General features: G+C 37.5%; 1 protein-coding gene across 9 annotated transcripts in view; it reads left to right on the forward strand.

Moving 5' to 3' along the window:
• CCDC18 (coiled-coil domain containing 18) overlaps positions 1-18,443 on the forward strand; it is a 202,971-nt gene that overhangs the window by 110,172 nt on the left and 74,356 nt on the right. For all 9 annotated transcript variants that reach the window (XM_036906533.2, XM_036906534.2, XM_036906528.2 and 6 more), the window contains one exon: positions 17,072-17,239. In XM_036906533.2, the coding sequence (XP_036762428.2) occupies positions 17,072-17,239 (168 nt within the window). The remainder of the gene's footprint in view (positions 1-17,071; positions 17,240-18,443) is intronic.

Raw genomic sequence — 18,443 nt, forward strand, 5'->3', positions numbered from 1 at the left:
CCTGAGTTCTTGGATATGTTTCCATACCTGCATTAGCATGTTGATGATTTTTATTTTGAACTCCCTTTCAGGAAGAGTCATAAGGTCCATGTCATTTATATCTTTCTCTGGAGTTATATTAATTTTACTCTGGACCGGGTTCCTTTGGCATTTCGTATTTGTGTATGGCACCCACTAGTGTCCAGAAGCTCTACTCTCTGAAGCTACTTAGACCCTGAAGCAATGTCAGGGGTCACAGGGTAGTGGGATTGGTGTCTCGGGGGAGGAAAGAGGTGTTCCTGCTTCCTGGCTTCTGTGCCTGTCTCCACTGCCTGAACCAGTGGGCCGAACACACAGGTATAAGCTTTTGTCCCACAGCAGCTGGATATGGATCCCTGCTTTCCACAAGTGGCTGGATCAGAGTCTCTCCAGGAATTCTGCCTGTCTTAGCTTTGTAACCCTGTAATCACAAGAGTATCATCAAAGCACCATGAAATGTAGGTTTGTGCTCCCAGAGCATATCTCCGGAGTTAGGTATTCAGCAGTTGCAGGCCTCCACTCCCTCCGCACTCCATTTCTTTTCCCCCCGCCAGTAAGCTGGGATGGGGGAAGGGTGGCCTCAGCTTTGGTACGTTACCCTGCTCTGTGAGGTGTGCTCTTTTCTCCAGGTGTATGCAGTGTGGCGCAGTCCTCTTTCTTGTTGCCCTCTCAGGATTAATTGTATTAATTGTATTTTCATATTATATGTGGTTTTAGGAGGAAGTCTCTGTCTGACCTCTCATGCCAACATATTTAATCCTTTCAGGTAATTTTCAAGCCTCAAAATGGAGAGAATTTTTTGCAGAGAATTAGATAGATACATAGGTGATGGGTGAGTGGAGAAGCTAAACAAAGTATGCTAAGGTGACTCAGAGACTATCATAACAGGGACCCATTACTGTTCTTAGGGATAGAGAGGAACATCAGGAAGACGTAATGTGAGTATAGTTTAGAAGCAGGACTGCCTAGTGCATCTAGACTCACAGAGAAAAAATCTTGTCTAGTAGGAACTGGGGTCGTAGAGAGGAAATTGTTACTACTGGCCCCTTCCATTGACCAAAGCATCTTTTAACTAGAGGTCAATTTCTTGCAACACACAGAGCAGAGCAGGGAGAAGGCAGGGGTAGATCTAAGAGCAAATATGTAGTTCACCAGCACTCTAGACTTAGGACATCACTTAATTATATACCTTTACAATTAAAAAAAAGAACTCTCTATATTTTATATGGTCCTGTCTTCTACCTCTCTCCATCTTTAACAGATCAGTTGCAGTTTTCTATTTCAAAATAAGAAAATTAAATTGCCTAAACTATGGATACTTTGACTTGTTAAAATAGGAATTTCATGTTTTGTTTTTACTGTGATCTAGTTTTAAATATTAATTTGTCATTATGTAGTCGTCAATATACTCGAGCATAAATGGATTTGGCATAGTTGCAATCTAGAGATAGGGAGTGTTTGAAGCAAGAGAGTTTGTCGAGCTTTGGATTTTGCATTCTTAAAAATAGCATCAGAGACGAGTGGATAATAGACATTTACCAAAAATGAACTTAGAACCATTTTCAAAATAGCTGGAAGTATAAACCTGGGCTCAAACTGAATTAGAAATCAGAAATGATATTCAGGTAAGTACACCCATACTGGAAAATAAGAAAGATTTGCAAGCCCTTTTTTGTTGCTGAATTATTAGCTCAATTGTATCTGCATTGGCTTACCTATTTTAAATAATGGCCTTTAAGGGTCATTTTTTTTTGTTTGTTTCATCATATATATTGATACGAAACATGGAGAAAAAGCCACTTACTATTTACTGTTTTTTGTTTTTTTTTAGATACCAACTGGATCATTTATTTATTTTTGACTCATTTGTCTTTGGAAGTCTCATATCATTTGTCTTTAATGTCTTACAAAGAAAAGTCTTTGCAGTAGTAGTAATATAGTTAATATCTTACAAAAGCAGAGTTGTGAGGTTTTCATCAAACATAGCTAGGTTTTATAAAATTGTATTTGATTCATAGTACCATCCATTCTGTTAATAATAGGTGACGTTATCATGATGTTTTAATCTTTTAAATCAGTGGATATTGCCAAATCACATACTAGCTGAATAATTAAATGAATCTAGGGCATATTGGTAGAAAGTAAGCCAGTTGTAATAACTACATGTTGGTTACCCAAAATCAGCTAATAAATAATCCTCTGAGCTTTTTCTCAGGCAAATATTCTTTTCTAGATGTTGAAATAAATACATTTATTATTAAAATAGTAGTGAGTTTGGGGTCCTGAATTATTTTGAAAATACTATAATTCTATATTAAGGTATTTTAAAAAGTGATAAAAGTATGAGGTCATGCAAAATTACATTGTCAACATGATAGAAGAAAATGAATGCAAAATAGATGTGAATAAGCCTAAGCGTTTTCTGCATATATTCAGTAAAATCAACCATTTTATTGATAAATATCATTATTCAAATTGATGGACTTAAATTTTGAGAAGTTGGTATCAGTAACTTTTCTGGTTATATTTTATTCTTAAGTGACAATTATGAGTATTTCTCTTCGATATACATTAACACTAGACAAAGTTAATTGTAGGTACATTGTATAATGTAAATTCTACTTTCTTGACTTTCATTATAAAATAGTAAATCTTTTTTGGAAAACTTATTTTCTGACTGTAAACTTATTTTCTTTGTAGAAAATGTAATAAAAAAACTTTTTTTCATTTTTTAAAGTCAAGTGGAAGTTGCAGTGTAGTGCAATGAAATGCCAGTATAAATTTGATGCATGCAATAATTTTTGTGAATTAGTATTTGTGATAGAAGAAACATATATTTCAGTATTTTTTTTCAGGCTGCAATTTTTTTTTGGTATCATTAATCTACAATTACATGAGGAGCATTATGTTTACTAGACTCCCCCCATCACCAAGTCTCCCACCACACATACCCCATTGCAGTCACTGTCCATCAGCGTAGTAAGATGCTGTACAATCACTACTTGTCTTCTCTGTGTTATACAGCCCTACCCGTTGCCACCCCCTACATTATACACGCTAATCATAATGCCCCCTTGCTTTTTTCTCCCCCCTTATCCCTCCCTTCCCATCCATCCTCCCCAGCCCCTTTCCCTTTGGTAACTGTTAGTTCATTCTTGGGTTCTGTGAGTCTGCTGCTGTTTTGTTCCTTCAGTTTTTTTCTTGGTTCTTATACTCCACAGATGAGTGAAATCATTTAATACTTGTCTTTCTCTGCCTGGCTTATTTCACTGAGCATAATACCCTCTAGCTCCATCCATGTTGTTGCAAATGGTAGGATTTGTTTTCTTCTTATGGCTGAGTAATATTCCATTGTGTATATGTATCCCGTCTTCTTTATCCATTCATCTACTGATGGACACTTAGGTTGCTTCCATTTCTTGGCTATTGTAAATAGTGCTGCAATAAACATAGGGGTGCATCTGTCTTTCTCAAACTGGACTGCTGCATTGTTAGGATAAATTCCTAGGAGTGGAATTCCTGGGTCAAATGGTATTTCTATTTTGAGTTTTATGAGGAAACTCTATACTAATTTCCACAATGGTTGAACTAATTTACATTCCCACCAGCAGTGTAGGAGGTTCTCCACATCCTCGCCAGCATTTATTGTTGTTTGTCTTTTGGATGGTGGCAATCCTTATTCGTGTGAGGTGATATCTCATTGTGGTTTTAATTTACATTTCTCTGCTGCTTAGCTTCTTTTCATGTGTCTGTTGGCCATCTAAATTTCTTCTTTGGAGAACTGTCTGTTCAGCTCCTCTGACCATTTTTTAATTGGATTATTTGCTTTTTGTTTGTTGAGGTGGGTGAGTATTTTATATATTTTGGATGTCAACCCTTTATCGGATCTGTCATTTATGAATATAATATACCATACTGCTGGACGCCTTTTTGTTCTATTGGTGGTGTCCTTTGCTGTACAGAAGCTTTTCAGCTTGATATAGTCCCACTTGTTCATTTTTGCTTTTGTTTTCCTTGCCCTGCGAGATATGTTCATGAAGAAGTTGTTCATGTTAATGTCCAAGAGATTTTTGCCTGTTTTCTTCTAAGAGTTTTATGGTTTCGTGAGTTACATTCAGGTCTTTGATCCATTTTAAATTTACTTTGGTGTATGAGGTTAGACAATGATCCAGTTTCGTTCTCTTATATGTAGCTGTCTAGTTTTGCCAGCACCATCTGTTGAAGAGACTGTCATTTCCCCATTGTATGTCCCTGGCTCCTTTATCATATACTAATTGACCATATATGTTTTTGTTAATATCTGGACTCTATTCTTGTGCCAGTACCAAATTATCTTAATTACTGTGACTTTGTAGTAGAGCTGGAAGTTGGGAAGCGAGATCTCCCCTGCTATATTCTTCCTTCTCAGGATTGCTTTGGCTATTCGGGGTCTTTGATGGTTCCATATGAATTTTAGAACTATTTGTTCCAGTTCGTTGAAGAATGCTGTAGGTATTTTGCTATGCATTGCATTGAATCTGTAGATTGCGTTAGGCAGGATGGCCATTTTGACAATATTAATTCTTCCTAGCCTAGAGCATGGGATGAGTTTCCATTTGTTAGTGTCCTTTTTAATTTCTCTAAAGAGTGTTTTGTAGTTTTCAGGATATAGGTCTTTCTGATCATTGATTAGGTTTATTCCTAGGTATTTTATTCTTTTTGATGCAATTGTGAATAGAATTGTTTTCCTGGTTTCTCTTTCTGCTAGTTCATCGTTAGTGTATAGGAAAGCAACAAATTTCTGTGTGTTAATTTTGCATCCTGCAACTTTGGTGAATTCAGATACTAGATCTAGTAATTTTGGAGTGGAGTCTTTAGAGTTTTTTATGTACAATATCATGTCATCTGCAAACAGTGACAGTTTGACTTCTTCGTTACCTATCTGGATGCCTTTTATTTCTTTGTGTTGTCTTATTGCCGTGGCTAGGACCTCCACCACTATGTTGAATAACAGTGGGTACAGTGGGCATCCCTGTCTTGTTCCCATTCTTAGATGAAAAGCTTTCAGCTTCTCACTGTTAAGTATGATGTTGGCTGTGGGTTTGTCATATATGGCCTTTATTATGTTGAGGTACTTGCCCTCTATACCCATTTTGTTGAGAGTTTTTATCATGAATGGATGTTGAAGTTTGTTGAATGCTTTTTCATCGTCTATGGAGATGATTATGTCATTTTTGTGCTTCTTTTTGTTGATGTGCTGGATGATGTTGATGGATTTTCGAATGTTGTACCATGCTTGCATCCCTGAGATGAATCCCACTTGGTCATGATGGATGATCTTTTTGATGTACTTTTGAATTCGGTTTGCTAATATTTTGTTGAGTATTTTTGCATCTATATTCATCAGGGATATTGGTCTGTAGTTTTCTTTTATTGTGGTGTCTTTGCCTGGTTTTGGTATTAGGGTGATGCCTGCTTCATAGAATGAGTTTGGAAGTATTCCCTCCTTTTCTACTTTTTGGAAAATTTTAAGGAGAAAGTGTATTATGTCTTCTATATATATCTGATAAAATTCCGCGGTGAATCCTTGTAGCCCAGGGGTTTTGTACTTGTGTAGTTTTGTGATTACTGATTCAATTCCATTGCTGGTAAATGGTCTGTTTAGATTTTCTGTTTCTTCCTTTGTCTGTCTTGGAAGTTTGTATTTTTCTAGGAAGTTGTCCATTTCTACTAGCTTTTCCAGCTTGTTAGCATATAGATTTTCATAGTATACTCTAATAATTATTTGCATTTCTGTGGGGTCTGTTGTGATTTTTCCTTTCTCATTTCTGATTCTGTTGATGTGTGTAGATTCTCTTTTTCTCTTAATAAGTCTGGCTAGGGGTTTATCTATTTCGTTTATTTTCTCAAAGAACTATCTCTTGGTTTCATTGATTTTTTTTCTATTGTTTTATTCTTCTCAATTTTGTTCATTTCTTTTCTGATCTTTATTATGTCCCTCCTTCTGCTGACTTTGGGCTCCATTTGTTCTTTTTCCAGTTTCAGTAATAGTGACATTAGACTATTCATTTGGGATTGCTCTTCCTTCTTATAAATAGGCCTGGATGGCTATATATTTTCCTCTTGGAACTTCTTTCGCCGCATCCCACAGAAGTTGGGGCTTTTTACTGTTGTTGTCATTTATCACTATATATTGCTTTATCTCTATTTTGATTTGGTCATTGATCCATTGATTATTTAGGAGCATGTTCTTAAGCCTCCATGTGTTTGTGAGCCTTTTGCTTTCTTTGTACAATTTATGTCTTGTTTTATACCTTTGCGTTCTGAGAAGTTGGTTGGTAGAATTTCAATCTTTTTGAATTTACTGAGGCTCTTTTTGTGGCCTAGTATGTGGTCTATTCTAGAAAATGTTCCATGTGCACTTGAGAGGAATGTATATCCTGCTGCTTTTGTGTGTAGAGTTCTGTAGATGTCTGTTAGGACTATCTGTTCTAGAGTGTTGTTCAGTGCCTTTGTGTTCTTACTTACTTTCTGTCTGGTGGATCTGTCCTTTGGAGTGAGTGGTATATTGAAGTCTCCTAGAAAGAATGCATTGCATTCTATTTCCTCCTTTAGTTCTGTTAGTACTTCTTTCACATATGTCATTGCTTCTGTGTTGGGTGCATATATATTTATAATGGTTATATCCTCTTGTTTGACTGACCCCTTTATCATTATGTAATGTCCTTCTTTATCTCTTGTTACTTTCTTTGTTTTGATGTCAATTATGTCTGGTACAAGTGCTGCAACACCTGCTTCTTTCTCCCTATTGTTTGCGTGAAATATCTTTTTCCATCCCTTGCCTTTTAGTCTGTGTATGTCTTTGGGTTTGAGGTGAGTCTCTTCTAAGCAGCATATAGATGGGTCTTGCTTTTTTATCCATTCTATTACTCTGTGTCTTTTGATTGGTGCATTCAGTCCATTTACATTTAGGGTGATTATTGAAAGATATGTACTTATTGCCATTGCAGGCTTTAGATTCGTGGTTACGAAAGGTTCAAGGTTAGCTTGTTTACTTCCTTACTGTCTGACTTAACTCGCTTATTGAGCTGTTATAAACACAGTCTGATGATTATTTCTTTCCCTTCTTTTTCCTCCTCCTCCATTCTTTGTATGTTGGGTGTTTTGTTCTGTGCTCTTTTGTGTTTCCTTTGACTGCTTTTGTGAGTAGTTGATTATTTTTTGCCTTTATTTAGTATTTGGTTGGTCTGCTTTCTTTGCTTTGATTTTATTTTCTCTGGTGACATCTATTTAGCCTTAGGAGTGCTTTCATCTAGAGCAGTCCCTTTAAAATATCCTGTAGAGGTGGTTTGTGGGAGGCAAATTCCCTCAACTTTTGCTTGTATGGGAATTGTTTAATCTCTCCTCCATATTTAAATGATAGTTGTGCTGTATACAGTATTGTTGGTTCAAGGCCCTTCTGTTTCACTGCATTAATTATATCATGCCATTCTCTTTTGGCCTGTAAGGTTTCTGTTGAGAAGTCTGATGATAGCTTGATGGGTTTTCCTTTGTAGGTGACCTTTTTTCTCTCTCTGGCTGCCTTTAATACCCTGTCCTTCTCTTTGATCTTTGCCGTTTAAATTATAATGTGTCTTGGTGCTGTCCTCCTTGGGTCCCTTGTGTTGGGAGATCTGTGCACTTCCATGGTCTGAGAGACTATTTCCTCCCCCAGTTTTGGGAAGTTTTCAGCAATTATTTCTTCAATAACACTTTCTTTTTTTTTAATTCATTTAATTATCATTAATCTACAATTACATGAAGAACATTATGGTTACTAGACTCCCCCCTTCACCAACTCCCCCCCGACAAACCCCATTACAGTCAGTGTCCATCAGCGTAGTAAGATGCTGTAGACTCTCTATTTGTCTTCTCTGTGTTGCGCAGCCCGCCCTATGCCCTCCCCCACATTATACATGCTAATCATAAGGCCCCCTTTCTTTTTCCCTGCCTTAATCCCTCCCATCCCTCCCCAGTCCCTTTCCCTTTGGTAACCATTAGTCCATTCTTGGGTTCTTTGATTCTACTGCTGTTTTGTTCCTTCAGTTTTTCTTTGTTCTTCTACTCCATATATGAGTGAAATCATTTGATACTTGTCTTTCCCAGCCTGGCTTATTTCACTGAGCAAAATACCCTCTAGCTCCATCCATGTTGCTGCAAATGGTAGGGTTTCTTTTCTTCTTATGGCTTAATAATATTCCATTGTGTATATGTACCACATCTTTTTTATCCATTCATCTACTGATGGACACTTAGGTGGCTTGCATTTCTTGGCTACTGTAAATAGTGCTGCGATAAACACAGGGCTGAATCTGTCTTTTTCAACCTGGAGTGCTGCATTTCTAGGGTAAATTCCTCGAAGTGGAATTCCTGGGTCAAATGGTATTTCTATTTTGAGCTTTTTGAGGAACCTCTATACTGCTTTCCACAATGGGTGAACTAATTTATATTCCCACCAGCAGTGTAGGAGGGTTCCCCTTTCTCTGCAACCTTGCCAACATTTGTTGTTGTTTGTCTTTTGGATTGTGGCGATCCTAACTGGTGTGAGGTGATATCTCATTGTGGTTTTCATTTGCATTTCTCTTATGACTAGTGATGTGGAGCATCTTTTCATGTGTCTGTTGGTCATCTGAATTTCTTGTTTGGAGAACTGTCCGTTCAGCTCCTCTGCCCATTTTTTAATTGGATTATTTGCTTTTTGTTTGTTGAGGTGTGTGAGCTCTTTATATATTTTGGATGTCAGCCCTTTATCGGATCTGTCATTTATGAATATATTCTCCCATACTGTAGGGTATGTTTTTGTTTTATTGATGGTGTCCTTTTCTGTACAGGAGCTTTTTGTTTGTTGAGGTGTGTGAGCTCTTTATATATTTTGGATGTCAACCCTTTATCGGATCTGTCATTTATGAATATAGTCTCCCATACTATAGGGTATCCTTTTGTTTTATTGATGGTGTCCTTTGCTGTACAGAAGCTTTTCAGTTTGATATAGTCACACTTGTTCATTTTTGCTTTTGTTTCCTTTGCCCAGGGAGATATGTTCATGAAGATGTCACTCATGTTTATGTCCAAGAGATTTTTGCCTATGATTTTTTTCTAAGAGTTTTATGGTTTCATGAATTATGTTCAGTTCTTTGGTCCAGTTCAAATTTACTTTTGTGTATGAGATTACACAGTGATCCAATTTCATTTTCTTACATGTAGCTGTCCAGTTTTGTGAGCACCATCTGTTGAAGAGACTGTCATTTCCCCATTGTATGTCCATGGCTCCTTTATCATATATTAATTGACCATATATGTTTGGGTTAATATCTGGAGTCTCTATTCTGTTCCACTGGTCTGTGGCTCTGTTCTTGTGCCAGTACCAAACTGTCTTGATTACTATGGCTTTGTAGTAGAGCTTGAAGTTGGGGAGCGAGAGCTCCCCCACTTTATTCTTCCTTCTCAGGATTGTTTTGGCTATTTGGTGTCTTTGGTGTTTCCATATGAATTTTTGAACTATTTGTTCTAGTTCATTGAAGAATGCTGTTGGTAATTTGATAGGGATTGCATCAAATCTGTGTATTGCTTTGGGCAGGATCACCATTTTGACCATATTAATTCTTCCTTGCCAAGAGCATGGGATGAGTTTCCATTTCTTAGTGTCCTCTTTAATTTCTCTTAAGAGTGTCTTATAGTTTTCAGGGTATAGGTCTTTCACTTCCTTGGTAAGGTTTATTCCTAAGTATTTTATTCTTTTTGATGCAATTGTGAATGGAATTGTTTTCCTGATTTATCTTTCTATTAGTTCATTGTTAGTGTATAGGTAAGCCACATATTTCTGTGTGTTAATTTTGTATCCTGCAACTTTGCTGTATTCCAATATCAGTTTTAGTACTTTTGCAGTAGAGTCTTTTGGTTTTTTTATGTACAATATCATGTCATCTGCAAAGAGTGACAGTTTAACTTCTTCTTTACCAATCTGGATTCCTTGTATTTCTTTTTTTTGTCTAATTGTTGTGGCTAGTACCTCCAATACTATGTTGAATAACAGTGGGGAGAGAGGGGGTATCCCTGTCTTGTTCCCGATCTCAGAAGAAAAGCTTTCAGCTTTTCACTGTTCAGTATGATGTTGGCTGTGGGTTTGTCATAAATGGCCTTTATTATGTTGAGGTACCTGCCCTCCATACCCTTTTTGTTGACAGTTTTTAGCATGAATGGATGTTGAATTTTGTCGAATGCTTTTTCATCGTCTATGGTGATGATTATGTCATTTTTTTGCTTCTTTTTGTTTATGTGGTGGATGATGTTGATGGATTTTCAGATGTTGTACCATCCTTGCATCCCTGGAATGAATCCCACTTGGTCATGGTGTATGATCCTTTTAATGTATTTTTGAATTCGGTTTGCTGATATTTTGTTGAGTATTTTTGCATCTACGTTCATCAGGGATATTGTTCTGTAATTTTCTTTTTTTGGTGGGGTCTTTGCCTGGTTTTGGTATTAGGGTGATGTTGGCTTCATAGAAATGATGAGTTTGGGAGTATTCCCTCCTCTTCTATTTTTGGGATAAGTTTAAGGAGAATGGGTATTGGGTCTTCTCTGTATGTCTGATAAAATTCCAAGGTAAATCCACCTAGCCCGGTGTTTTTTATCTTGTGTAGTTTTTTGATGTCCGCTTCAATTTCTTTGCTGGTAATTGGTTTGTTTAGATTTTGTGTTTCTTCCTTGGTCAGTCTTCGAAGGTTGTATTTTCCTAGGAAGTTGTCCATTTCTTCTAGGTTTTCCAGCTTCTTAGCATGTAGGTTTTCATAGTAGTCTCTAATAATTCTTTGTATTTCTGTTGGGTCCATTGTGATGTTTCCTTTCTCGTTTCTCATTCTGTTGATGTGTGTTGATTCTCTTTTTCTCTTAATAAGTCTAGCTAGAGGCTTGTCTTTTTTGTTTATTTTCTCAAAGCACCAGCTCTTGGTTTCATTGATTTTTTCTATTGTTTCATTCTTCTCAATTTTGATTATTTCTTCTCTGATCTTTATTATTTCACTCCTTCTGCTGACTTTGGGCTCCATTTGTTCTTTTTTCCAGTTTCAATAGTGACTTTAGACTACTCATTTGGGATTGTTTTTCCTTCTTTACATATGCCTGGATTGCTGTATACTTCCCTCTTAAGACTGCTTTCACTGTGTCCCACAGAAGTTGGGGCTTTGTGTTGTTGTCATTTATTTCCATATATTGCTGGATCTCCATTTTAATTTGGTCATTGATCCATTGACTATTTAGGAGCATGTTGTTAAGCCTGCATGTGTTTCCAAGCCTTTTTGCTTTCTTTGTATAATTTATTTCCAGTTTTATACCTTTCTGTTCTGAAAAGTTGGTTGGTAGAATATCAATCTTTTTTAATTTACTGAGGCTCTTTTTGTGGCCTAGTATGTGGTCTATTCTGGAGAATGTTCCATGTGCACGTGAGAAGAATGTGTATCCTGTTGCTATTGGTTGTAGAGTTCTATAGATGTCTATTAGGTCCATCTGTTCTAGAGTGTTTTTCAGTGCCTGTCTGTCCTTGCTTAGTTTCTGTTTGCTGGATCTGTCCTTTGGAGTGAATGGTGTGTTGAAGTCTCCTAAAATGAATGCATTGAATTCTATTTCCTCCTTTAGTTCTGTTAGTATTTGTTTCACATATGTTGGTGCTCCTTTGTTGGGTGCTTGTATATTTATAAAGGTTATATCCTCTTGTTGGACTGAGCCCTTTATCATTAGGTAATGTTCTTCTTTTTCTCTTGTCACTTTCTTTGTTTTGAAGTCTATTTTGTTTGATACTAGTACTGCAACACCTGCTTTTTTCTCCCTATTGTTTGTCTGAAATATCTTTTTCCTTCCCTTGACTTTTAGTCTGTGCATGTCTTTGGGTTTGAGGTGAGTCTCTTGTCAGCAGCATATAGATGGGTCTTGTTTTTTTGTCCATTCACTGACTCTATGTCTTTTGATTGGTGCATTCAGTCCATTTACATTTAGGGTGATTATCGATAGGTATGTACTTATTGCCATTTCCGGCTTTAGATTCATGGTTACCAAATGTTCCAGGTTACTTTCCTTACTATCTAAGAGTCTCACTTAATGCTCTTAGTATGCTGTTACAAACACAATCTAAAGGTTCTTTTCTATTTCTCCTCCTTTTTCTTCCTTCTTCATTCTTTATATATTAGGTATCAAATTCTGTACTTTTTGTCTATCCGTTGATTGACTTTGGGGATAGTTAATTTAATTTTGCATTTGCTTCATAATTAGCTGTTCTACTTTCTTTACTTTGGTTTTATTACCTCTGGTGACAGCTATTAAACCTTAGGAACACTTCCATCTATAGCAGTCCCTCCATAATAGACTGTAGAGATATTTTGTGAGAGGTAAATTCTCTTAGCTTTTGCTTATCTGGAAATTGTGTAACCCCTCCTTCAAATTTAAATGATAATCTTGCCAGATAAAGTAATCTTGGTTCCAGGCCCTTCTGCTTCATGGCATTACATACATCATGCCACTCCCTTCTGGCCTATAAGTTTCCCGCTTAGACGTCTGATGTTAGCATGATGCGCTTTCCTCTGTATGTTATCTTAATTCTCTCTGGCTCCTTTTAACAGTCTGTCCTTATCCTTGATCTTTCCCATTTTAATTACTACATGTATTAGTGTTGCCTTCATTGGGTCTCTTGTGTTGGGAGATCTGTGGATCTCCATGTCCTGAGAGACTGTCTCCTTCCCCAGATTGTGGAAGTTTTCAGCAACTACGTCCTCAAAGACACTTTCTCTCTCTTCCTCTCTCTCTTCTTCTTCTGGTATCCCTATAATTCAAATATTGTCCCGCTTGCATTGTTCACAGAGTTCTCTGAATATTCTTTCATTTTTAGAGATCCTTTTTTTCTCTCTTTTCCCCAGCTTCTTTGTATTCCTGTTCTCTAGTTTCTATTTCATTTATTGTCTCCTCCACCTTATCCAACCTGCTTTTAATACCCTCCATCGTGCTCTTCAACGATTGGATCTCCACCCAGAATTCATTCCTGAGTTCTTGGATATCTTTCTGTACCTCCATTAGAATGTTGATGATTTTTATTTTGAACTCCCTTTCAAGAAGAGTCATGAGGTCCATATTATTTAAATCTTTCTCGTGAGTTGTATAAATAATTTCCATCTGGACAAGGTTCCTTTGGCGTTTCATGTTTGTATGTGGTGCCTTCTAGTGTCCAGAAGCTCTATTCTGGAGCTGCTCAGCCCCTGGAGCAATGTCAGGGGTCGAAGGGGAGTGGTACTGGTGCCTTGGGGGAGGAAAGAGCTGTTGCCCGCCTCTTGGCTGCTGTGCCTGTCTCCACTGCCTGAGCCAGTGGGCTGGTCCCACAGGTATAAGTTTTTGACCCAGAGCACCCGGATATGGATCCCTCCTTTCCACAAGTGGCTAGAATCCCAGTCTCCCCAGGATCTCTGCCTGTATTAACTTTCCAACCCGGTAGTCATGCGTTTCTCATGAAAGCACCATGAAATGTAGGTTTGTGCTCCCAGAGCAGATCTCTGGAGCTAGGTATTCAGCACTCCCAAGCCTTCCTCTCCCTCCCTGCCCCGTTTCTCTTCCTCCCACCGGTGAGCTGCAGTCGGGGAAGGGCTCGGGTCCCATGGAGCCACAGCTCTGGTACGTTACCCCGTTCGGTGAGGTCTGCTCTTTTCTCCAGTTGTGTGCAGTCTGACTCTGTCCTCTTTCCTGTTGCTCTCTCTGGATTAGTTGTGCCAGCTATATTTTCTAATTGTATCCAATTTTAGGAGGAAGCCTCTGTGTCTCCTCTCACGCCGCCGTCTCTAATCCAATTCCAAAGACACTTTCTATCCCTTTTTCTCTCTCTTCTTCTTCTGGTACTCCTATAATGCAAATATTGTTCCATTTGGATTGGTCACACAATTCTCTTAATATTCTTTCATTCCTGGAGATCCTTTTATCTCTCTCTGCCTCAACTGCTCTGTGTTCTTGTTCTCTCATTTTCTATTCTATTAACGGCCTCTTGCACCTCATCTAGTCTGCTCTTAATTCCTTTCAGATACTGTTTTATTTCTGTATTCTCCCTCAGCTTGATCCTTTAGCTCTTGCATATTTCTCTGCAGGTCCATCAGCATGGTTTTGACCTTTATTTTGAATTCTTTTTCAGGAAGATTGGTTATATCTGTCTGTGCTCTTTGGGGTTGTCTGGGTACTTCTGGACTGGACCGAATTCTTCTGCCTTTTCATGGCGATAGAGGTAGTCGTAGGCAGGTAGAGTGTGTGTCAGCTAGGAGAACAAAGTCCCTTCCTGCTTGCTGGTCCCCCTGCCCCTTTCTGCTACTTGTGTCCGTCACCCTCTCACTGGAAGCAGCATCCTGGTCTATCCCCTGGGCCGCCGCCCATGGGGCAACCCAGAGCCCTGTGGGGTGAGGCAGGTGCACTGGGTGTGCTCTCCTGCAAGAACGGTGCCTCTTCATACCCTGCTCCAGCTTCCTCTGCCTGCGCCAGGCAGCTGCACGCCATTAGCGGCCCTGGGTCTGGCCTGGGTGGCTGCATGCCGGGTGGAGACTCTGGGTGGCTGCTGTTGGCGCCACCACTTCCAGGCTGTTCGGTCACTGAAGCAGTGCCTCAGTGGACCAGGAATGAATTGCAGGCTGTTTATTGCTGTGAGGGGTTTCAGAACTGCGCTACCTCCCTGGGGTGCTGGGGCATCCAAAGCTCATCAGAATTCCCAGCCTGCCTGGCTGAGTGTGCTGGGACGATTTCATCCAGCTGTGAAGCCCCTGTCCCTTTAAGACTTTTAAAAAACACTTGCTTTTCTTTTGTTCCAGAGGAGTTGGCTGCGGGGATCTGCTCAAAGATTTTACTTTTCTGTTTCCCTCATATCCAGCATAACATGCAATGTGTGTCTGCACTCCCAGTGCAGATTACTAATTCTGGTTATTTAGCAGTCCTGCACTTCCACTCCGTTCCCACTCTGACTCCTTTCCTCCTGCCAGTGAGCTGGGGTGAGGGGAGCGCTTGGGTCCCACCGGGCTGTGGCTTGTATCTTACCCCCTTCACAACGCGCTGAGTTCTCGCAGATGTAGATGTAGCCTGGCTGTTGTATTGTATCCTCTGGTCTCTCTTTTAGGGATAGTTGTATTTGTTGTATTTTCAAAAACATATATGTTTTTGGGAGAAGATTTCCGCTGCCCTACCACCATCTTGGCTCCTCCTTTCTATTTCAGTATTTTTAATTGAAATGATTTGCCAGTGGCCAGATTAATGAAATAAAAATTTTTATTGTTATTTTGTATGGCTTTCGTAGTGTTTTGGTGGGGGTCTTACCTTTTTCTTCTCTCTTGTCTTATTTTAGTATTTTGCGTATTTTTTAATTTTGACTAGGAAAGCCCAGCTGTACGAGTAAAGAAAAAATCATGTTTAAGCTTATCTTCTAGACTAGTCAGTTCTATATAATATAAATTACTACAGGAGTATGATCTGCAGTTTTCCCAGGAAATAGAGAAAACAAAGAAAATGCATGATACTGATAGATATTTGCACTAAGTAAATTGTTTTCATACAGACAAAATTAAGTATGGTAGTTAAAAAATAAGACAATAATAATAGGATTAGAAATTGGCTAGCTGCTTGTCATATCTAAGGTTTTTCCATGTTTCCAGTGTCATTATCTATTGGAGTTTGAAATTTTGGAGCTTCTCATCATGAACAAAGAATATTTGGCTCTTAAGCCCTTTGTGATGCTGCTGAATGTTCACCAGTTATATAATTAGAAAAAGCAGCCAAGTCAGGTTCTCTTCCATTATCTCTTAGGAGTCTAAAATTGTTTTCTTCTGGAGTGATATTTAATGGAAAGTTTCTTTGTTTTAAAGAAATGGCTTTATTTTCCTTCATTTTAATAATAGTTATTACATAAGCAATAGTCTTATAAAGAAGATTTACTTTCAGTCCACTCGCTAATGAAGTTTTCACTTTTCTATTTCCTGCACATTTCTCATAACTATTGAAGTGTAATTCTGTTTTTTTTCATTTCATTTTGTTATGTAAAATTTTATATTTGCCATTTGTATTATGAATTTAAATGATTGTATCATTTATTTATAATCAGATTGATATATCATCATTTAATCTTCCTCATTCAAGAGAAGGTAAAGAATATTATAAAATAAATTATACTGTAGTAGTATATATGGTTTTAAAAATAATTTATTTTAGCAGATATTTAGAATTTGGATTACTAGGTCAAAGGATTTTTTTTCCTACTTAATAAGTACTCCCAGATAACTTTAAAGGTATCTTTTAAAACACTTTTGGGGACCAGCATATTTAAGTCCTAAGTGTCTGGAGTGAATGAATGTAATTTCTCAGTTGAGATTGTCATTCCTTTATGTGTTTTTTGGAGCACAAATATTCAAGAGTGGTTTACTGGGATATCATTTTGTACACAACAGCAGTAATAACAACATAATATAACAAATAGCACCTAACATTTCTGCACTGCTTTTCGGACTATATTTTGAATAAGGAGAAAAGATACATCAGATGAAGTGTGTAGAAATCCATGACTTCCTATATTCTTTCCTTCTCTGGGAGGTGTTATATAGAACATGTTACTTTCTGTAGCAGTGAAATGTGTCAACATGTGTAGTGTTTCTGTCCAGTGAAGCCTGCTTATGATTCAAAATTCAGGGTTTTTAATGGGCTGGTCACCCAGGAACAGCTGCAAGTATCAAAATTCCAGACTCCAAAAATAAAAGCATGATTTATTGACTTAGCTAAGCAAAACAATCTTATCATTTGGGGAATGTTTCAAAAGTTACATTCCTAGATGCCAGCCAAGAGTCAACCTTATTAGCAGGCCCTTTAACACATCTGCCCATCAGAAAAATGAACCCCGTTCTTCCGTATAACAAACTATATCATAAATGCAATTGTCCCACATGAGAAGTCAGGATAATTATCTAATAAGGAAGACACTTTGATATTTTATTGCTTATATTTGAAATATGTTATTATAATGAGGAATATATATATTTGTTAGGTATACTGTTTACAGAAAGAGCTGAAAATGAAAAGTCACAGTCTTGAAGAGACTACCGAGCAAAATATTATTCTACAGCATACTCTTCAGCAACAGCAGCAAATGTTACAACAAGAGACAATTAGAAATGGAGAGCTAGAAGATACTCAAACTAAACTTGAAAAACAGGTATGTATTGTTCAAAATGGTTTTACTTGTATGAAATAGAGTATTTTTAAATTGATAATATTTTTGTTATATAAGTTGCTATTAACCTCAAAGATTACATGTTATAAGAAATATTCTATATTAACATTGTAAAATGGATAAAGTTCTATTGTAATCTGACCTGCATCTCCAATACCATGGGCATGTTTTTGCCACTCCATACAATTTAGTTATAATTCAGACTTCTTTACTCAATCTCTCCTTTCTTCTGTTTTATTATTATTATTACTTATATTTAAGTAAATACAATAAAATGCACAAATCTTGCTTAATATACAGCTCAGTGAATTTTGATGTATATATACACTCATGTAATCATCATTCAGATAAAGACATCAAAACATTCTCACTAATTTTTTTCTCCTATCCCTGTACGTCTGTATGGCAACTACCAGTCTGCTCTTGGATTCTGCTGTTTGTTCATTTGTTTTATTTTTTAGATTCCACATACAAGTGAAATCATATGATATTTATTTTTCTCCGAGTTACTTCACTTTCCATAATACCCGCTAGATCTATCCATTTTGTTACAAATGGCAAATTTTTGTTTTTTTTATGGCTGAGTACTTGTCCATTGTATGCATGTACCACATCTTCTTTATCCACTCATCTATTGAGGACATTTAGGTTGCTTCCGTATTTTGGCTATTGTGTATAATGCTGCAATAAACATAGAAGTGCATATATCTTTTTGAATTAGTGATTTTGTTTTCTTCAGGTAAATTCCCAGAATGGAATTACCTGGTCATGCAGTATTTCTATTTTTAGATTTTTGAGAAACCTCCATAACTTTTTGCATAGTGGCTGTACCAGTTTACAATCCTACCATCAGTGTATCAGGGTTCTCTTTTCTCTGCATCCTCACCAACCCTTGCTACTTCTTGTATTATTGGTATTAGCCACTCTAACTGGTGTGAGATGGTATCTCATTGTGGTTTTGATTTACCTTTTCCTGATGATCAGTGATGTTGAGCATCTTTTCATGTGTCTGTTGGCCATCTGTATGTGTTCTTCGGAAAAAGTCTATTCAGGTCCTCTGCCCATTTTATAATTGGACTGTTTGTTTCTCTGGTGATGAGTTCTATGAATTCCTTATATATTTTGGGTATTGGCCCCTTATTGGATAAACCATTTGCAAATATATTCTCCCATACAGCCAAAATTT

This window comes from Manis pentadactyla, chromosome 4 (genome assembly GCF_030020395.1).
Source record: "Manis pentadactyla isolate mManPen7 chromosome 4, mManPen7.hap1, whole genome shotgun sequence".
NCBI lineage: Eukaryota > Metazoa > Chordata > Mammalia > Pholidota > Manidae > Manis > Manis pentadactyla.